Source organism: Mustelus asterias, chromosome 3, assembly GCF_964213995.1.
Source record: "Mustelus asterias chromosome 3, sMusAst1.hap1.1, whole genome shotgun sequence".
Classification (NCBI taxonomy): domain Eukaryota; kingdom Metazoa; phylum Chordata; class Chondrichthyes; order Carcharhiniformes; family Triakidae; genus Mustelus; species Mustelus asterias.
Genome location: NC_135803.1, coordinates 149,528,588 through 149,550,657, shown reverse-complemented (window position 1 = coordinate 149,550,657; position 22,070 = coordinate 149,528,588). Strand labels below are relative to the sequence as shown.

At 47.4% G+C, this 22,070-nt stretch overlaps 1 protein-coding gene across 6 annotated transcripts in view; it reads right to left on the bottom strand.

Annotated features, from left to right (window-relative positions):
* Positions 1-450: 450 nt before the first annotated feature.
* sema3b (sema domain, immunoglobulin domain (Ig), short basic domain, secreted, (semaphorin) 3B) overlaps positions 451-22,070 on the bottom strand; it is a 293,085-nt gene continuing 271,465 nt past the window's right edge. For all 6 annotated transcript variants that reach the window (XM_078209940.1, XM_078209941.1, XM_078209939.1 and 3 more), the window contains exons 11-18: positions 18,739-18,883; positions 16,728-16,947; positions 16,521-16,612; positions 16,200-16,241; positions 13,585-13,742; positions 10,297-10,352; positions 9,172-9,311; positions 451-7,725 (exon numbers count right to left, since the gene is read on the bottom strand). In XM_078209940.1, the coding sequence (XP_078066066.1) occupies positions 7,267-7,725; positions 9,172-9,311; positions 10,297-10,352; positions 13,585-13,742; positions 16,200-16,241; positions 16,521-16,612; positions 16,728-16,947; positions 18,739-18,883 (1,312 nt within the window). In that variant the 3' untranslated portion in view covers positions 451-7,266. The remainder of the gene's footprint in view (positions 7,726-9,171; positions 9,312-10,296; positions 10,353-13,584; positions 13,743-16,199; positions 16,242-16,520; positions 16,613-16,727; positions 16,948-18,738; positions 18,884-22,070) is intronic.

The following is a 22,070-nucleotide window of genomic DNA, read 5'->3' as shown; positions in this document are numbered from 1 at the left end:
GTCAATGTGGCTGGTGCCTTAGAAGACCACACAACTGGTTTCCAAAATACTCGTATCACTGTGATTCATAGAATCATAGAATCCCTACAGTGCAGAAGGAGGCTATTCGGCCCATTGAGTCTGCACCGATCACAACCCAGGCCCTATCCCCGTAACCCCATGCATTTACCCGAGCTAGTCCCCCTGACACTAAGGGGCAATTTAGCATGGCCAATCCACCTAACCCGCACATCTTTGGACTGTGGGAGGAAACCAGAGCACCTGGAGGAAACCCACACAGACACGAGGAGAATGTGCAAATTCCACACAGACAGCGACCCAAGCCTGGAATCGAACCCGGGTCCCTGTGAGGCAGCAACGCTAACCACCGTGCCACCCCCAACTCACGTCTCTGAATCCTTAATCCCCGTGTCAATGCAGATTATAAACAAGTCAATTTCAGGTTCTGGATTGAGTGATATGAAAAAAACTTTATTAACAGAAATTTTAGACATTAATACGAAATAATTAAAAACCACATCGCTGTCTGGAGAGTATTGAAAAGGCAGGTGCATTCTTTAAACCACCATATATTGAAACCCAGGGAATATGTTTCCGAGCCTGACAATTTAACATAATCTTTGGTTTAAGACAGTGAGCTTTGACAAGATACGGAAAGGTATTAGTGAGCACTTTAGTACCATCCATTAATTTCACCATTGTATATTAGTCGATGCTACGTGTGAGTGTTAGATCTGTGGTGAGATGGAAAAACTGCAAGCTGATCTTGATGCAATGAAAGAGGGAACGGCCCTATGTTTGGCCAATGTGACATCGCTTAGATAAATCACACGCACCCCAACCAGAGCTCCTCCAAAATTCCGCATGTAACTCGCACCAAGCCCCGACAAGGGCGCAGGGCTGGTGAAAGAACAATAAGAGGTCTTGGTGTTACAGTACACACTTCACTTGAGATTCTCGAGCCATGGGGTGATGGTGAAAGCAAGCATGGCGTAGGGTTGTATCACAAAGATGTTTCAGTGGAAACCAAACGACACCATTCGACCAGCTTTGGTTAGACCTCAAGTAGAACACTTGTCCAGCTTTGGTCACCTCAGGTGGTTAGTGATGTAGAGGCTTTGGAACAGGTTCAAAATAAGGGCCATGAAGCACTTTACCCACCCAGGTAGGCTTACTAGTAGTAGCTAGGCATTTTTACTTTTAGGACACAGTGGTTAGCACTGCTGCCTCACAGCGCCAGGGACCCGGGTTCGATTTGCGGCTTGGCTCACTGTCTGTGTGGAGTCTGCACGTTCTCCCCGTGTCTGCGTGGGTTTCCTCCCACAATCCAAAGATGTGCAGGTTAGGTGGATAGGCCAGGCTAAATTCTTCCTCAGTGTACCCGAACAGGCGCCGGAGTGTGGCGACTGGGGGATTTTCACAGTGCCTTCACTGCAGTGTGAATGTAAGCCTACTTGTGACTAATAAATAAACTTTAACTTTATAGAGATTGAGGGGAGTTTAAGGGGCTTATTTATTTAAAGTTTATTTATTAGTATCACAAGTAGGCTTACATTAACACTGCAATGAAGTTATTGTGAAAATCCCCTAGTCACCACACCCCAGCATCTATTTGGATACAGTGAGGGAGAATTTAGCACAGCCAATGCACCTAACCAGCATGTCTTTCTGACTGTGGGAGGAAACAGGGAGAACGCGCAGACTCCACACAGACAGTGACCCAAGCAGGGAATTGAACCTGAGTCTCTTGCGTTGTGAGGCAGCCGTGCTAACCACTGTGTCGCTAACTTTAGGTAAGCACATGAATACGCAAGGAACAGAGGGATATGGACCAAGGACAGGCAGAAGGGATTAGTTTAATTTGGCGTCATGTTCGGCACACATTGTGGGCCAAAGGGCCTGTTCCTGTGCTGCACTGTTCTTTGTTCTATAAATCCAATCAAATGTTTAAAATAACGAGGGGACGTGAACGTGTACATATCGACAGATCATTGTAATTAGATGGAGCAGGCAGGAGCAGGGATCGAATGTCTGAATTACACGTGGGCAGAAACTAGGTTTAGACGTCAGGATATTCTGACTTTCCCAGAGGGCGGTGGACATCTGGAGCAAGTTACTGGCCTGCGCGCTGAGCGCTGCTCCACTGCCGACTTCCAGAAGAGAGCTGGAACTGTTCCTGCCAGACGTCACAGCAACCCAATGTCGCTGGAATACTTGGTAACATAAATCATGGGCAGTATCCTGGCGTAGTCTGGATTGCATGAAGGTCGAGGGGGAGGGGGGGGGGGGCGGGGGGGGGGAGGATGCAATGTTTCAAATATTCATCTCCACTCCAAATTGGACTTGAATCTTTTTTTTAACCTGCTTTTTCCACTTCAGAATATTCTAGAGGATCACAAGGCGGTTGGTGGGTGGGTTTTTTTTTGTGAATTATATTGCAGAAGACATCAGGACTTTGTGGGGCTCAAGGACCTAATGGTCTTTACCAGTCCATCGTCTTTATCTGATTGCACATTGCATCTGGGAGGGTTGGGATAGCTCAGTCGTTTAGAATGCTGTCCTGTCCATATTGAGATCAAGCCCAGGCAGAGGGATATGATTAGTCAGTGAGACAGGCGCTATAATACTATTGCTTCAAGTGCGAGACACAAGCTTTAAAACATAGGCCGGGCAGAATGATAGATGTCCAAGAACATAGTCTTCCAACACTCAGGTTCAAATACAATCTAGACAGAAGAGGTAGCTCTTTCCAATGGGGTACAATAACGCAATGGGGAAGAGAAATGTTGAATCTGGTTGTCTAAGATTCCAGTCCTAAGTGAATATTCGAATCTGGGACAACACTCTCTAATTCCTTCCAAATATCTGATCCGTCCGGTCACTTCGTTTGAATTGTTTGATCCTAAGCTTTGCTTCAAACTCCACATTCTGCCCATCACCGAGATTCCTTATTTCCACCTCCATATCATCATTAACTTGTGTTCCCAGCTCACACCTCCACCTCCGCACTCTCCCATGGAAATCCTCATCCATTCTTCTGCTGTTGTCAGATTGTCTTCTCCTGCAACCCTCGTCACGGGCTTCCTGCGTTCAAATCTACTCCAACTCCACCCTGTCCAAAGGCTCTGCCACCTTCATCCTGTCTCTCAACAAGTCCTCCTGTCCTCCCATCCCCATCCAGTGCTCTGGTTCCGATCATTCTCTGACCTCCTCAACTCCTGTATCCCATCCAATGTTCCTTGGTCCTCTGATTCCAGCACCTAGTTCATCCCCATTCCCAGTGCTCCGTACTGATGGAACAGCGGTCTCGGCCTCCATGACTCCCCAACCTCAACAGCCAGCTAATCCTCCACCTGCCCCTATAGACTTACTGAAACCTCTTTATTTCCCTTCATTTTCAGTGCTAAATACTCAGGTCTTGACCAATTCCAACCCTGGCAGGGTTAGAAGCTGACGTTACTTGTTGGAATGTAGGTTCTGATTATTGAGCTCCAAGGTAAAGATTTCCTTTCAAATCCAAAACCCGTTAATAAGAGCAGCCACGATTTAACATCAAATAGTGCAGTAAACATGGTTCTCCCGCACTTTTAATACATTTTAAAATCCCTTTCAGTATGCTCCCTACATCTGTTATCATTCAACTGCAATATAACCAGAAGCAATTTCTATCACTCATTTTGTGAGAATTATATACTCTAGATAAACCAATTTCTTAGCCAAATACATTCTGGATCCAAACATGAAATTCATATCACCAGATAATTCGTGATGAGTGACGCCATTTGTCACATCTTAGTTCATCCATCCAGATAGATCCGAAAGATCTTTTGAAGTTTATTTATTAAGGTCACAAGCAGGCTTACATTAACGCTGCAATGAGGCAGCACGGTGGCACAGTGGTTAGCACTGCTATCTCACAGCGCCAGGGACCCGGGTTCAATTCCCTGCTGGGGTCACTGTCATGCGGAGTCTGCACATTGTTTGCGTGGGTTTCCCCCGGATGCTCCGGTTTCCTCCCACAGTCCAAAAAACGTGCTGGTTAGGGTGCATTGGCCATGCTAAATTCTCCCTCAATGTACCCGAACAGGCGCCGGAGTGTGACGACTAGGGGAGTTTCACAGTAACATCATGGCAGTGTTTATGCAAACCTACTTGTGACTAATAATTTAACTTTATGACGTTAATGTAAAAATCCCCCAGTCGCCACACTCCGGTGCCTGTTCAGGTACATTGAGGAAGAATTTAGCATGGCCAATGCACCTAACCAGCACGTCTTTCAGACTGTGGGAGGAAACCGGAACATCCGGAGAAAACCCACGCAGACACGGGGAGAACGTGCAGACTCCACACAGACAGTGACCCAAGCCAGGAATCGAACTCAGGTCCCTGGCACAGTGCTAACCTTGCTGCCCATTAACCTCCACAACAGCACCTAGCTGGTTTTATGCTGCACTCCTGGTTCTACTCTTGAGACTTAACTTAAAGTAGTGCACAGAGAGAGTTGGACATAGTCACATATGTACAGAGAATCATAGAATCCCTACAGTACAGAAGGAGGCCATTCAGCCCATCGAGTCTGCACCGACAACAATCCCACCCAGGCCCTATTCCCGTAACCCCACATATTTACCCTGCTAATCCCCCTGACACGAGGGTTAATTTACCATGGCCAATCAACCTAACCCACATATCTTTGTGAAGGAGAGAGGGTGTGAGAGAAAAGAGAGAGTGAGAGAAAGAGAAATAACGTAGGGAGAAAAGAGAGGGAGAAAGATAGATAGAGTGAAAACACACAAAGATATCTACTGGACCAAACTACTTTCCTCTTCCCCATTTACTTCCAAGATGGGAAAGCCAAACCTCTTTGCATTCCACTGTCCGAGAGAGTGAGACAGAAACAGAAAGAGATAGACATGGCGAAAGATTGACAGAGGTGACATATGAGAGAGAGAGAGAGAGATTCAGTCACAGAGACACAAAGGTCAGATCTCTATCGCCTCACCTGCTTCAGAATCGGTGTGGGCGAGGGTCCGACAACGGGAATCTCTGTTGACCTCAGGTGGGAATTTCCAGTCACACCCAAGCGAGGCCGTATAATCCCGCCCAGTGAGAGATTGAAATAAAGAGGGTGAGAAGACTTCTGTTAAATACCCTCGTTCCGAGGTTCACAGTGACCTATTCCTGCTCCCAGTTTGTGTGTTCAAAAGCCAAAACCTCTGCTTGCTTTGATTATCAACCTGACCAGCTCCTCACTACTCACCAGAAGAGAAAGCACTGGAAAATCTCAGCAGGTCTGGCAGCATCTGTAAGGAGAGAAAAGAGCTGACGTTTCGAGTCCAGATGACCCTTTGTCAAAGCCTTGCTATTCACCTTGTGAAGTTACCGGTCGCCATGACTACAAGAGTCTTGGCAACATCCCCCATCACCCCCCACCTCACATCAGCTTACTGAGAATTTTGTACCTGACCCTTGACTCACCCACCAACCTCTCTCCCTTGCTGTAGGGTTTCGTTTCCCATTCCCATTCCCTTCCCGGCAATTTGCTTCAATCCCTTTGAGTCAGCAAGTAGGCACCAAGGAACTGGCTGCTCTGAGCATGGATTTCAGCTACTCTCCTCAGTGAAATGTCTCCTGTTTCAGTTCATTATCAATATCAACGCGGAAACTCTAACCCTGCCCAGGTTCGTCCCATATTTAGCCGTGCGCATATAACTTGCCTTAAACCTACGCTTTCGTGATCAAAACAATTTATTGGAAACATGAAATGATAGAGTGACAGTTTAGTACCTCAATGCGTAACATAAATTGTATATCAGAAATAATACATTACTCATCACGTCCCCTTGACATTCAATATATAACCCCCATTAGAAAGACCACAAGGTGTTGGTTGCAACTTTTCTCAGCGGGAGCTGAAATTTTGGACTCAGCGCAGCGATATAAGTAACCTTTGACCTTGTTCATGATGGCGAACATGTCATCTGTCCTGCATTCTGTGCTGGTTACCTGTCTGATTAGACCACCCTCTTTGCCTCTCTGATGAGACATAAGTTGACTCAAAAAGGGGTTGAAAGCTGGAGGGAAAAAACGCTGTTTGATGATGATGTCTTTGATAAACACCCCTCTCAACGTTTTCCCCTCGCCTCTGCTGAGTTTGTCTTTCCAAGAAAAGTCAGAGTCCATTCTCCTGTTAATCCCCAAGGACAGGCTCAAGTACTTCTCAAAGCACTTTCTCTGAAGTTCCTTTGTAGTGTGTGCGTGGTATGTCCCCGGCTGTCTCTGTGCCGTACATCCATCGGGAGAGGAATGACGTGAGACCCGGCTGTCTGTAATGTCCAGAGCGTGGAGCGGTGAAAAGTGAGTGATTGCGCAAACTCCGCCATTGTACAACGCAGCGCTAGCTTTAACAATGAAAGGCAGCAAATGTAGCAGCAAGTCCCATAGGCACCAACACCTTACTAAAGAGTCAAACCAAAAGAAAAGAGAAAGTTTTACTACAGCGTCACTTTCTTCCAGGACTCTCTGCATCTTCAATTAACCCTTTCCAGCCCATTCATATCCAAAGCTAAACAATCTCGTGGGTTGTCCTAGCTGCCCTCTGGAGTGCAACTCAACCGGGTCAACTCTGAGGCAGCGATGCCAGGCACACCTTGGCAAGGTGCCAGTTTGTCCAAAGGCACAGAACGAGGAGTATTTGGGGGCTTCCGTTACATAGAAAATAGGTGCAGGAGTAGACCATTTGGCCCGTCGAGCCTGCACTATGTGGATGTTACAATGGATGTTTTGCCAATTTTCCCGCCACCTTGCGCTTTGAAACGGTGGCGGCATTTGGATTACGTGAGCCACAAAGGGTTAAAAACTTTTGGCCAGCTGGCAAGGCCTTATCCCCACAATGCCAGTCTCCAGCCTCTCTGGGTAATGTTCTTGAGAGTTGGAAAGAGGGGGAAGACTCTCCCAAGGCACGAGACACATCTATCATGAAGCCCCAAGACCTAAGAGATTGCTGGCAATCCTAATCAGCCCTAGTACTTATTATTGCTATCCGTAGCCTTAAATATGAGAAGTAATTCCTAACACACTAGAACATAAAGTGATGGATGTTAGTGTCATAGTGGTTTCAATAGTGAGAGAAGTGTCCTTTCACTCAGAGGTTCATGTAAACGTTGTGCAGAGAAGGTTGGTGCGAGAGGCACCCACTGGGCATCACTTCAGTCCTCGCCATCACTCCCAGGATTGTTCCATCAATTGTTTTCCTTTCCTCAAAAATCACTGCACAACAGCGCTGCGGGGAGCCCGCTCAGCGCGCAGCAGGTTGTTGGTCCGACGGTTCCGCCCCTTTCTCACCTCCTGCAGGTGCTTCCACTTGGTCTGCAGGTGACGAGCCGAGGCCCGCTTGTGTTTGGGCTGCTTGCTCCGCCGTCGCCACACCTGCTCGCAGATCTCATCCACCGTCTTCAGGCTGGGGTGGTCGACCAGCTGCAGGAAGTCCCGGTACCAGACCTTCTGGTTGGGGAAAGCCAGGGAGGAGCTGCGGCCCGCCCCCGGGTCCTTGCGGAGGAGTTCGTCGGCCTGCTCCAGCCGGATCACCTCCAGCGAGATGTGCATGAGGGTCTGGGTGAAGTCGAGCTCCATGGAATGGCAGTAGTAGGTGCCGGCATTCTTGCGTTGGATGCTCCTTAGCAACAAGCCTCGGTCAGTCTTTATGATGTGGTCATCTAACCGAACCTGCAAGCAATGAAAGAGCCAATGTGAATCCAAAATATTTTCTCCAAACAAACTCAAACAAAAGAAGATTCTATCTCAAATTTGTTGTCAATCATCTTGAGTTTTTAATGTAACTAAGTTCACTTTTTTGCGACAGTAAGAACCAGTGTCCCAGAAGACAAAAAACAAAGAAAATTACAGCACAGGAACAGGCCCTTTGGCTCTCCAAGCCTGCACCAACCATGCTGCCCAACTGTACTAAAACCCTCTACCCTTCAGGGGACCATATCCTTCCATTCCCATCCTATTCATATGTTTGTCCAGACCCTCCTTAAATGTCACTATCGTATCTGCTTCCACTACCTCCCCGGCAGTGAGTTCCACCCTCTGTGTAAAAATCTTGCCTCCTTTAAACCTTAAACCTATGCCCCCTGGTAATTGACTCTTCCATCCTGGGAAACAAAGTTAAAAGCTTTCTTAGATAAATGCGACCAAAGTGCTGAAAAGGTTTGTGAGATATCTGTTTGCACCGATAAGAGCAAGCCACCTCAGCCTGAGATTCCATGGACCTACCTTGCATTAAGTTGATCTTTCTCTACACCCTAGCTATGACTGCAACACTACATTCTGCACTCTCTCCTTTCCTTCTCTATGAACGGTATGCGTTGTCTGTATAGCGCGCAAGAAACAATACTTTTCACTGTATGCAAATACATGTGACAATAATAAATCAAATCGAAGTCCAGTGAAGGATCTGGGGACATTTTACGACGTTAAGGGCACTATATCAACACACTCGGGCCTGGAGGCGGGAGGAATCCGGTGGGGTTAGCAATGTTTGGGGGTGAGGCATGGTTCCCGTGCTGGGCTCGGCCTGGGAGTTTAAAACAGTTACGCTGAAGGAAGAAGTTGTTTAGTTTCAGTAACTATTGCTGTAAATCTGGCAGAATCATTCAAAGTTTCGTGATTTAAGTCACTTTGTCAGATGGTTCCCAGCCCAGTGCAATTGTCCAGGGGAAGTTTTTTTTAAAGTTTTAAAGCTTATTTACTGGTGTCACAAGTAGGATTACATTAACTTACGTTAGGTCTGAGGTCACGTACCAACCGATTCAAGAACAGCTTCTTCCCTGCTGCTGTCAGACTTTTGAATGGACCTACCTCGCATTAAGTTGATCTTTCACTACACCCTAGCTATGACTGTAACACTACATTCTGCACTCTCTCCTTTCCTTCTCTATGAACAGTATGCTCTGTATCGCACGCAAGAAACAATACTTTTCACTGTATACTAATACATGTGACAATAATAAATCAAATCAAAGAGAAACAAGCACAGCAAAGAGCGATACAGCGGAGAGAGCGGAATTCCGATTGGTGTGCCGGAGTGCTGGATTGGCTTTTGCTCATGAACGAGGAGGATGTTCCCCCTTCGCTGATCCCAAATACAAGCCTGGGAATTGTGCGTACCTCATCCCTTGGACCTCCTGAGCGCTTCTGGAATGTCCAGGTGACCTGTGCTTGCAGGGATTTTGGGATGCACTCCAGAAAGGTACTGCTGCCTTCCACCCCATACAGCTTCTTCTCTGTTACCCTGTGCTGGTGGCGATCTGTCCAAAACAAAACCAAATGTCCGGGGTTAAAGCACCAACACGATGGAACCTCAGCACTTCCAGTTTTTATTTCAGATTTCCAGCACCTGCAGTATTTTGCCTTCATCACAACAGAATCTAACTGGGGCGGCACGGTGGTTAGCGCTGCTGTCTCACAGCGCCAGGGACCTGGGTTCAATTCCGGCCTTGGGCGACTATTATATGTGGAAAGTTTGCACATTCTCCCCGTGTCTGCGTGGGTTTCCTCCGGATGCTCCAGTTTCCTCCCACACTCCAAAGATGGGTGGGTTAGGTTGATTGGCGATATCAAATTGCCCCTCCTTCTGCACTGTAGAGATTCCATGGTAAATATGTGGGGTTATGGGGATGGGGCCTGAGTGGGATTGTTGTCAGTGCAGGCTCAATGGGCTGAATGGCCTCCTCCTGCACTGTAGGGATTCTATGATTCTATAACGCACCCTATCAAGAAAGTGCTGGGAACAATGACAGGTTTACACTCCACACGATCTCAGTCACTACTAAAGTCCCATAAACACCAATATTGGGCAGGGTGTACAACTGACATTGTATCCAATGCCAGGTTTCCCTGCCTGGCCAGCCTGGTTGAAATTGCCTGCTTAAGGCAGGACATTTGGGTCAAGGTAACTGGGCCGTCCGTCACACTCCATCTCAGCCTGAGTCCTTGCAGGAAAAGTCGATTGAAGAGGAAGTTAAACAGTTCCAAACAACCAAATAGTTATTCATTTGGACGTTGGCCGTAGCGGGCTTCACCTTCAGCTCTGATGGGCTGAATGGCCTCCTCCTCTGTCACAATGGCACTATGATTGTGTCAGTCACCCCAAAGAAACAGTTTACCACACATAGACGTGTCTCAGTAATGCTAATTGAGGGACAAATATTGGCCATGGAGAAATCCCAACCAATGATGCTGTTGAACCCCCTCCCAGGTGGAACAGAAGGATGAACATTTATATAACTGTACCTCCCGAACACAGAGTGTTTGGATCTCCATTCCTCACATCCTGACGCCGAAATCGCCTGTGAAGACACACAAATATTAGAAAGACTGTCTCGTACCAATGCCTCAGAGCTCCTCACATAATTCATGTCTTTCTGAAGAGCAACGATTGTTGAGTCGGAAAATGGGGTGGCCAGTTTCCACGCAGCAAGATCCCACGAACAACAACTGAACAGGTGTCCCAATTAACATGGATTTGGCAGTCAAGGGAGAAAACCATAAGACCATAAGATATAGGAGCAGAATTAGACCATTCAGCCCATCGAGTCTGCTCCGCCATTCAATCATGGCTTTTATGATTCTCATCCCCATTCTCCTGCCTTCTCCCTGTAACCCTTGATCCCCTTACTGATCAAGAACCTATCTATCTCTGTCTTAAAGACACTCAATGACTTGGTCTCCACAGCCCTCTGTAGGAATGAGTTCCACATTTTCACCACCCTCTGGCTGAAGAAATTCCTCCTCATCTCAGTTTTAAAGGAGTGTCCCTTCACTCTGAGGTCGTGCCCTGGAGTTCTAGTCTCTCCCACGAATGAAAACATCTTCTCCATGTCCACTCTATCTAGGCCTCTGAGCATTCTGTTTCAATTAGATCCCCCCTCACCCTGCTAAGCTCCATCGAATAGAGACTGCTCAACCGCTCCACATATGACGAAGACTTCATTCCTGGGAACATTCTTGTGAACCTCCTCTGGACCCCCTCCAGGGCCAGAATTGGGAACTCCAGTCACGTTAGCAGGAGGACTCCCTACCCTTCCTCCAAAAGCACTGTGGGATCTAAGAGGTCCACTTCCACCACCCAGGAAAGATGCACTGGACCATAGTTCATTGTCTCACAGAATGGATGAACGTTCCAACAATGGAGTATTCCATCCGTACTACGCCTAGATTGTACCCTTGAAACTCAAAATGGCACCAACACACAAACTTGTAACAGAGAAAAACTGGCACATTGTAGCAACTTGAATGATCCAAATAGTCACGATGAATTCACTGAATTGGAATGATAGATGTAGACATTCATTCCGTGTAACCTCTTGGGGCTATTTGTTCCCTCAGTGCTGCTGAACGCAATACGCCATCAAATTACATATTCCTCAATGTTGGGTCATTGGTCACGCAAGCTGCAGTCTACCAATGAAATCTGGGCTGGACTTAACAAGGGTCATAGGGTTGTGAACTCGTTTAGAAGAGTATGGAGTAGCCACAGCATCTTGATTACGATGAGGATTAATCTTCAGAAAGCCCTCACGTGGCCGATGGCAATGTGTGACTGGGAAAGCTAGATTGTCAAGCACTAAGAGGGTGGTTGTGATGTGTTAATGTTCACTGAGGGACTCCGAGTCGCTGTGGCCACATGTAGTTTTTACATGCATGTTGTAGACTGGAGCTATGAATGGAGGCTCCAACTTTCTTCCACGCAACCAACCAGGAATCTCCCCTGCTCTTACCACTTGCCAGTGTTTTGGAAGGACTTCCAGGACGATACTCAACCTGTTTGACCAGGTTATGGATGCACCTTCCTTGGTCATCAGGTCTGGAGGTGAGGCTCGAACTTGGAGCTTCTGGCTCAGAAGTAGGGCCACTACCCACTGCGTCACAGGAGCTCCCAGGCGTCACATAAAATAGAATTTTTATAGAATCCCTACAGTGCAGAAAGAGGCCATTCGGCCCATCGAGCCTGGACCGACAACAACCCCACCCAGGCCCTCTCCCCTTAACCCCGTGTATTTACCCTGAAAATCTCCCTAACACTAAGGGACAATGTAGCATGGCCAATCAACCTATGTTGGATGCTGTCATGGGGCTGCTGCACGATCTTTCTGGATGAACAGACTAGGATGGGGGGGAAATGACATCTCTCATCAGTGCCTTGTTTGATGATACTGTGCCCATCATGTTTCTTGAGAGGGGTATGTTTAAAATTCAGCTCTGGTTTACATGGTGCTGATTTGTCTGCAAACCAGGCAGCTCCATGCTGAAAATGCAGGAAAATAATTGGTTTTAGATAATTGGGCATTTGTTTTAATATGAGTTAATGCATTTTTGTTTACTTTGTTTTTTTCCCCTGAGGTTTCAGAGAAGGGTTTTGATTATATTGATTGACAGAGGCAGAGTCATGTGACTGGGCGGAGCTGAGTTTGCAGGGAAAACCCACAGCTCTTTTTGAGTTGTAAACAGTCAAGTTTCTGCCTGTTGCTGAAAGAAGCAAGAGGTGTCTCTGTCTCCCTCTCTCTGGAGGCTGCTGTTTGGGTGTCAGAAGACAAGTGCCTCTTTGTATTTCTCTCTCTCCAGAGGTGTTCAAAGACTCTATGATTGTTAACAAGTAACAATATATAAACCTGTGTTTGTAACTGATATTGAAGGGGAGTTTAAGTCGAGAAGAGGAATATTGATTAAATTGGAACTAATAGAGATAGGTTAGCAGTTAAGAATTGTATCTTGTCATGTTTGTTTAAGTATTTCATTCGGTAAAAGCTAAGCTAATTCATTCGTCATAGTTAAACTATATCATTAAATAAAGATTGTTTTGATAAAAGCTTCATAGTGGGTCACGAGAACCACACCTGGAGTGAAACACTTTATGCTCACTTACTCTTTACTTGATAAAGGATATACTGGCACTGGAGGGAGTGCAGTGGAGATTCACTCGGTTGATTCAGGAGTTGAGAGGTTTGGCTTATGAGGAGAGACTGAGTAGACTGGGGCTATACTCATTGGAATTCAGAAGAATGAGGGGAAATCTTATAGAAACATATAAGATTATGAAGGGAATAGATAAGATAGAAACAGGGAGGTTGTTTCCACTGGCAGGTGAAACTAGAACTAGGGGGCATGGCCTCAAAATAAGGGGGAGCAGATTTAGGACTGAGTTGAGGAGGAATTTCTTCACACAAAGGGTTGTGAATCTGTGGAAGTCCCTGCCCAGCGAAACAGTTGAGGCTACCTCATTGAATGTTTTTAAGGCAAGGATAGATAGATTTTTGAACAGTACAGGAATTAAGGGTTATGGTGAGTGGGCGGGTAAGTGGAGCTGAGTCCACGAAAAGATCAGCCATGATCTTATTGAATGGCGGAACAGGCTCGAGGGGCCAGATGGCCTACTCCTGATCCTAGTTCTCATGTTCTCACACTCAATAGAAAAACTGTTGGGGTCTATTTGGGCTTCATAACATACTTTGGGGTTTCTGCTCTGGTTGCGATAAGGTAATGACCCATAAAGACCACAGATTCCCCCCTTTCCCCATTTACCTTTTGGTGTTTGCCAGATATCTGGTACAGGAGTTTCCGTCCCAGGCACAGTAGGGATCTCGGGCCAGGCAACACTCAGCACATGCCTTCCCGTAGATACTACAGTGCTGTAACGGCAGCTGGGAGATTGCTGTATCGGAGCCAATGTACAGCTGTTGCTGTTGGAAAACAAAAACAAAAGGCAGACATCTGTAACGATTCGCAATGGGAACGATTTACCAAACATTACAAATGAGCCAGATAAATTCAGAAAGTTTTTCTGAGCGGATACCAGTGGAAATGAAAATCGGATTTGCCCCGCAATGATTTCACAGTCAGTGTAGCATCATCTACTATCGAGTCTCTCGTTCCCGGCTCGGGTCACTGTCTGTGTGGAGTTTGCACGTTCTCCCCGTGTCTGCGTGGGTTTCCTCCCACAGTCTGAAAGACGTGCTGTTTAGGCGCGTTGGCCATGCTAAATTCTCCCCCTGTGTACCCAAACAGGGAGAATGTGCGGGGACAATGTGCAGACTCCACACAGACAGTCACCCAAGGCCGGAATTGAGTTTAAGTTTATTTATTAGTGTCACAAGCAGGCACAACAGCGTGAATTCAATTCCCGTACCGGCTAAAGTTTTCATGAAGGTTCCACCTTCTCAACCTTGCCCCTCGCCTGAGGTATAGTGATCCTCAGGTTAAATCACCACCAGTCCACCTATGCTGAAGTTTAAAGTTTATTTATTAGTGTCGCATATAAGCTTACATTCACACTGCTATGAAGTTACTGTGAAAATCCCCTAGTCGCCACACTCCAGTGCCTGTTCGGGTACACTGAGGGAGAATTTAGCATGGTCAATGCTCCTAACCAGCACGTCTTTCAGACTGTGGGAGGAAACCTGAGCACCCGGAGGAAACCCACGCAGACACGGGGAAAACGTGCAGACTCCGCCCAGACAGTGACCCAAGCTGGGAATTGAACCCAGGTCCCTGGCGCTGTGAGGCAGCAGTGCTAACCACTGTGCAACCATGGAATCATGGAATCAAATGGGCAGTTAAAACTATACTCTGACATTCTTAACACCTCCCTGTGGCTTAGAGCCTCTCAAAGTCTGTCCGCCAGCATCGTGGCTACCTTTGCCACTGTCGGCAAGTGTGAATCTCTTGCAGGTCTTTCTCTGGATGAACTCTGACCCCTTGTTCAATTGGGCCATTTGGTTGGTGTGACCTTTGCCAGTAAGTGTCAGCAGGTTGCACCATCTGTACTCCCCTCAAACCCCGACAACACACACACCTTATTATCAGAGGTCAATGGGTGGCAGTTAGAAGTGGGAAAACCCCATCTAATCTTTCTCCTGTCCAAGACAGAGTGTTGAAGCTAATTACTGGGCCCCAACTGTTTAATTCATCAAACTGCACCGAATCTGTGAGTGGCCTAAACCTGCCTGTACATTTACCCAGGGGCAAGCTCAACTTGCAGCTAAAACCAGAACTTACTGTTCTGTCAAACTCTGGAATCTCCATGTTGAAATTTCTCAATGCATTTTAAACTGTTTCACATCTTCACATATTGTGAGCTACAGTAACCATCCAGTGAACATCACGAAGATTTAATTCTTATCCTTTTTTATTCTTTCAGGTTGGCAAAACAACTGAGGGCAGCTAAGAGTCAACCACACTGTTGTAGGCCTGGAATCGCACATAGGCCAGACTGGGTAAGGACTGGTTTCCTTCCCTAAAGAACATTACAGAACCAGATGAGGTCCTTACAGTGCAGAAAGAGGCCATTCAGCCCATCGAGCCTGTACTGGCCACAATCCCACCCAGGCCCTATTCCCGTAACCCTCATTTAACCTGCTAATCCCCCTGATATCAGGGTCAATTTAGCATGGCCAATCAACCTAACCCACACATCTGTGGACTGTGGGAGGAAACTGGAGCACCTGGTCTACACCAACAACAATACCACCAGGTCTTATCCCCCTGATAGCGCATATTTACCCTGCTAATTTCTCTGACACTAAGGGGAAATTTAGCACGGCTAATCAACCTAAATTGCACATCTTTGGACTGTGGGAGGAAACCAGAGCACCCGGAGGAAACCCACACAGACACGGGGAGAACGTGCAGACTCCCACACAGACAATGACCCAAGGATGGAATTGAACCTGGGTCCCTGGTGCTGTGAGGCAGCAGTGCTAACCACTGTGCCACCGTACCATGATAACTCATTACTTTTATATTCTATTCCTTTGATGACAGATGTCAAAATTCCATTTGCCTTCCTTATTACCTGCAAACTAGTTTTCTGTGATTCATGCATGAGGACACCCAGATCCCTCTGCACCTTCAGTGCCACCGGGTCAAAATCCTGGAACTCCCTCCCTAATAGTACTGTGGATGTACCTACACGACATGGACTGCAGTGATTCAAGAAGACAGCTCGCCACCATCTTCTCAACGGCAATTAGAGATGGGCAATGAACGTGGGGATAGCCAGTGACGCCCGCATCCCGTAAATGATTTTTTTTTAAATCACCTTACGGCTCTTGCCAATTGACCTCTGTGAGAAACTGTTAATAACGACTGTAGACTGTCCAGAATCTGTAAATAAAGGTTCCATTAGGTGCTGTACTTACTCTTTTTGAAGAGAGCTGCATGTTGGTTATAGACGAAGAATCCTGAAACAGAAGAGATCAGTTTAGTCAGCAAGTGATCAACAACAAAATGGAAGCATGTTCCTCAATAAAAACCATGCACATAAGCCTTTGGTTTCAGGATTCTGGAACATTTCGAGTCTACACCGATCACAATCCCACCCAGGCTCTATCCCTACGACCCTACTTATTTACCCGACAAACCCCCTGACTCTAAGGGGCAATTTAGCATGGCCAATCCACCTAACTTGCACATCTTTGGACTGTGGGAGGAAACCCACGCAGACACGGGGAGAATCTTACCTTGAAGACTTGGAGTTCTTCGAGAAGAAGCTCTTCCATGTTCTGCCAATTTCCCTTTGGTACCGAGATCACTTTCAAAACCGTCCCGACATCTGAAGGAATCCAAATGGAAAGAAAAATGGGAGGACTGCAGCAACTTAAGTGCAAGACAGGAGAAGATTGTTTAGAGGCACCTTCTAGCTGGTAAATTAGGAAAACAAACCTTACCTGTCCCAATAAACATGACATCGTAGCGCCCATCACCTGCCTCCACTCGGTCCACCACTATCTGAGTGAAGCTGTAGTCAACATTGGTTTTCACCAGGACTGGCCGATGGTTAATGGGGTTGATGGGATTGTACATCAGAGGGTGGTTACGGGCGAACAACACAACATCATCAGGAAACTCCTTGGTCGACTGAAAGCCCCCAAAGGTTTTGCTTGGGCACTGGAGAGAAAGCAAGAGTGAACTGTCAAGACTTGGTGCATTTCAATCTTCAGGAAGGCTGGCATAATAGTACCAGAGAAATCATCCTTTGAGTGATAACTACCGCTAGCTAACAAAGCCAGTGCTCCATTGCAATATGATATGGATTACTTACCACTTGAAGTTTAAAGTTTATTTATTAGTGTCATAAGTAGGCTTACATTAACACTGCAATGAAGTTACTGTGAAAATCCCCTAGTCGCCACACACCGGTGCCTTTCGGGTACACTGAGGGAGAATTTAACATGGCCGATCCACCTAACCAGCACGTCTTTCGAACTGTGGGAGGAAATCGGAGAATCCAGAGGAAACCCACGCAGACATGGGGAGAACGTGCAGACTCCGTACACACAGTGACCCAAGCCGGGAATTGAACTCGGGGTCCCTGGCGCTGTGAAATTAGTAAGGCCAGACTTGGAATACTGTGTACAGTTCTGGTCACCCTATTATAGAAAGGATGTTATTAAACTTGAAAGAGTGCAGAACAGATTTACTAGGATGCTACTGGGACTTGATGGTTTTAATTATGAGGAGAGGCTGGGACTTTTTTCCCTGAAGTGTAGGAGGCTTAGGGGTGATCTTATAGAGATCTATAAAATAATGAGGGGCATAGATAAAGTCACCATTTTTTCCCAAAGGTAGGGGACTCTAAAGCTAGGGGGCATAGTTTTAATGTGAGAGGGGAGAGATACAAGAGGGTCCAAAGTGGCAATTTTTTTCACTGAGAGGGTGGAGAGTGTCTGGAACAAGCTGCCAGAGGCAGTAATAGAGGCGGGTACAATTTTGTCTTTTAAAAAGCATTTAGACAGTTACATGGATAAGATGGGTATAGAGGGATATGGGCCAAACGCGGGCAATTGGAACTAGTTGAGTGGTTAAAACCGGGCAGCATGGACAAGTTGGGCCGAAGGGCCTGTTTCCATGCTGTAAACCTGTATGACTGCTGGTACGAATGTGCAAATGGACACATTGGATGAGTAGCAGAGAGCCGGGCATGGCAGGTTGAGTGTGGATGAGAGGTTCTTGCGTTCCTCAGCTGGCCTTTGACAAATTAGCACCATGAATCTGGCCTTTGTGTCAGTTAAAAGGGGCAGAAGGCTAACAGCCGAGTGTTACTGCTCCATCAGAACATGAGCCCCCAGTGGGCGCGCCATCAACAAGATGCTCATATCTCTTCCCACAGCTGCCCCTTCCAAAGAAAAAAATAGCCAATCATCAGAAAAGAGGTGTTAGAAGGAGCAAGAAGAGCAACGTACCAAGAGGTGGCAGAATCAAGGCAAAGTTAGCAGCTGAACTGACCTATCATAGAATCATAGAAACCCTACAGTGTACAAAGAGGCCATTCGGCCCATCGAGTCTACACCGACCACAATCCCATATACCCCCATATCTACCCGCTAATCCCTCTAACCTACCCATCTCAAGACACTAAGGGGCAATTTTAGCACGGCCAATCAACCTAACCCGCACATCTTTGGACTGTGGGAGGAAACCAGAGCACCCGGAGGAAACCCACGCAGACACGAGGAGAATGTGCAAGCTCCACACAGACAGTGACCCAAGCCGGGAATCGAACCCAGGTCCCTGGAGCTATGAAGCAGCAGTGCTAACCACTGTGCTACCTATGACCTGCACAAGAAACGTAGGCAAGCTGAGGGTAGGCGACAGCCTGTAGGCCATTCTCAGAAGGAAAACCACTGTGAGAGAAGCAACTGCATTGAAATGTCGCTGTTACAGTTGATTGGATCTTACCATTCCAGGTCGAGGGTACGGCACTTTCCCCTGGTACGGTACCCACTGATAGTTTGGCCCCTCCTTGTGTGCAAAGGGTCCCAGGAAGGCTCTCCGGATGTCATTCATGTTGTAGACACAAACAGCCGAGCCTCTGAAGACATTGCTGCAATAAATGGCACCGGGTGTAAAACAGTTAGCAACGAGTGGGGCACAAGTGCGGAGTTCAAAGTGTAGAAAGGGGCATGTTGCATTTAAAAATATTGTGTATTCTGTCGCATTGCCTTTCTTAAAGGGCTTCAGCCGGGGTGGAGGGAGGGGGTGGCGCAACTAACTTTTCTTCCTGGGAAAGGCAGAACAATTCTCCTCAAGCCACCCTCCCCCCCATCAACCCCGCCTCCCCCCCCCGCCGAGTCTTCCACTGGATTCCTGGCTGCTTCAAGATGGGACAGGGAAGAGGTGCAGAGGTCAGTTACACTCCCAGTCTGTGCAGAGAAAACTGCTGGTTAGTTCAGTAGCATAAGTCAGGTCTCTGCATTTACACACAGAGCTGCCACCCCGTGTATTGTCGGGCCTGTATCTTTAACTTTAGCTTTCTAAAGATGTACTTTATTCTTATGATGGGCGAAGGTATATCACGTGACAGTCCAGATTTTAGCATTACACTGAGTGCAATGTGGAGCAGTTTCTTCCAGTACAGGTGCCTCAGTGCTCTGACCATCACTGGTTATATTTACAATGCATTTACATGTCACTTCCCGCTGCCTCGGAAAAGCAGCCAGCATAATCAAGAACCCAGACATACTCCCTTCCACCTTCTTCCTTCGGGAAAAAGATACAAAAGTCTGATATCACGTACCATCTGACTCAAGAACAGCTTCTTCCCTGCTGCCGTCAGACTTTTGAATGGACCTACCTCATACTAAGTTGAAACAAAAACAGAAACATGCTGGAAAATCTCAGCAGGTCTGACAGCATCTGTGGAGAGGGAATAGAGCCAACGTTTCGAGTCGAGATGACCCTTCATCAGAGCTCTAGACTCGAAACGTTGGCTCTATTCACTCTCCACAGATGCTGTCAGACCTGCTGAGATTTTCCAGCATTTTTCTGTTTTTGTTTCAGATTCCAGCATCCGCAGTATTTTGCATTTATTTTATATTAAGTTAATCTTTCTTTACACCCAGGCTATGACTGGAACATTATATTCTGCACCCTCTCCTTTCCTTCTCCCCGATGTACGACACACGACAGCGCAGAGTCGCTAAGCAGAAACTGATAGCCAAGTTCCGCACACATGAGGACGGCCTAAACCGGGATCTTGGGTTTATGTCACACTATCTGTAACCCCCACAGCTTGCCCCCTGGACTTGCAGAATCTCACTGGCTGTCCTGTCTGGAGACAATACACATCTCTTTAACCTGTGCTTAATGCTCCCTCCACTCACATTGTCTGTATCTTTAAGACTTGATTAGCTGTAAAGATTCACCTTCTAATCAGTATTCTGTAAATTGATTTTGTGTCTCTGTGCCCTGTTTGGGAGCAGATACCCACTCCATCTGACGAAGGAGCAGCGCTCCGAAAGCTAATGGCATTTGCTACCAAATAAACCTGTTAGACTTTAACCTGTTGTTAAAACTCTTACTGTGTTTACCCCAGTCCAACACCAGCATCTCCACATCCTGGAGAGTAATCCAGAGGTCTGGACAAGTAACTCGGAGACAAGGGGCTGGATTTTACTGCCTCAGATTGAGCAGCACCCCCCCTCCATCACCCACTTACACAAAATGCAGCGTGATGATTGGGTCGGCAATGCATCGTCACCCTGCCAGTTGATGATCATAGAATCCCTACAGTGCAGAAGGAGGCCTTTCAGCCCATCGAGTCTGCGTCGACCACAGGCCCTATTCCCACAAGCCTTCATATTTACCCTGCTGATCCCCCTGACGCTGGGGTCAATTTTGCATGGCCAACCTACCTAACCAGCACGTCTTTCAGACGGTGGGAGGAAACCGGAGCACCCGGAGGAAACCCACGCAGACATGGGGAGAACGTGCAGACTCCACACAGACAGTGACCCGAGGCCAGAATTGAACACGGGTCCCTGGTGCTGGGAGGCAGCGGTGCTAACCACTGTGCCACCGTGCCACTCTGATGATACAGGTGAGCACGTGGGCCAAGATCGAAAGCCTGCTCTCCATTTTGGAAAAACACTGGACAAGCTACCGAGTTTGTTAAAGTCCCGGTTGAGTGTAATTTTCCGTTGCCCGCTCCATTTCTCAGTCCTCGTACGGAACGTTGGGAGTGAGTTACACTGGGTAGGAGGAGGTGGCACACAGGTGGATGAAACGGCATCCAAATAGTACCGTGGCTGCGGGCAGCAGCAGAATCTGCCGCCGAATGTGGCAGCGGTTGGCTGGTGGTCTGATGACTGTTTATAGGTTGGCATAAAAAATAAGGAGAGTGAGTGGGCCTCACCCCGCTTCCACCTGCCATCCTACCTAGACACCTGATTGGGTATGGACCGCTCCAACCCTCCCCCATTCCCAACACTAATTGGCTGACCTTCCTGCCGAGGCGCCCCTAATTGGCCAATGCCTGATTTGCCATGGGGAAGGAAATATCCGGGGCGGAATTTTCCCGTCCCGCTCGCCACGGGAATCGTAGTGGGCGGGACACGGACCGTGCAAAGGTTCGTTGACCTCGGGCTGGATTTTCCAGCCTTGGGGCAAGTGCGGCCGGAAACTCCCGCCCCCTGCCTTTACATAGAGCAGGAGGAGGCCATTCGGCCCTTCGAGCCTGCTTCGCCATTCATCACGATCATGGCTGATCGTCCAACTCAATAGCCTAATCCTGCTTTCTCCCCATAACCTTTGATCCCATTCACCCCAAGTGCTATATCCAGCCGCCTCTTGAATACATTCAATATTTTGGCATCAACTACTTCCTGTGGTAATGAATTCCACAGGCTCACCACCGGGCGGCACGGTAGCGCAGTGGTTAGCACTGCTGCTTCACAGCTCCAGGGACCTGGGTTCGATTCCCGGCTTGGGTCACTGTCTGTGTGGGGTTTGCACATTCTCCTCGTGTCTGCGTGGGTTTCCTCCGGGTGCTCCGGTTTCCTCCCACAGTCCAAAGATGTGCGGGTTAGGTTGATTGGCCATGCTAAAAATTGCCCTTAGTGTCCTGAGATGCATAGGTTGGAGGGATTAGTGGGTAGATATGGGGGTAGGGCCTGGGTGGGATTGTGGTCGGTGCAGACTCGATGGGCCGAATGGCCTCTTTCTGTACTGTAGGGTTTCTATGATTTCTATGATCTATGATTTCTTTGGGTGAAGAAATGTCTCCTCATCTC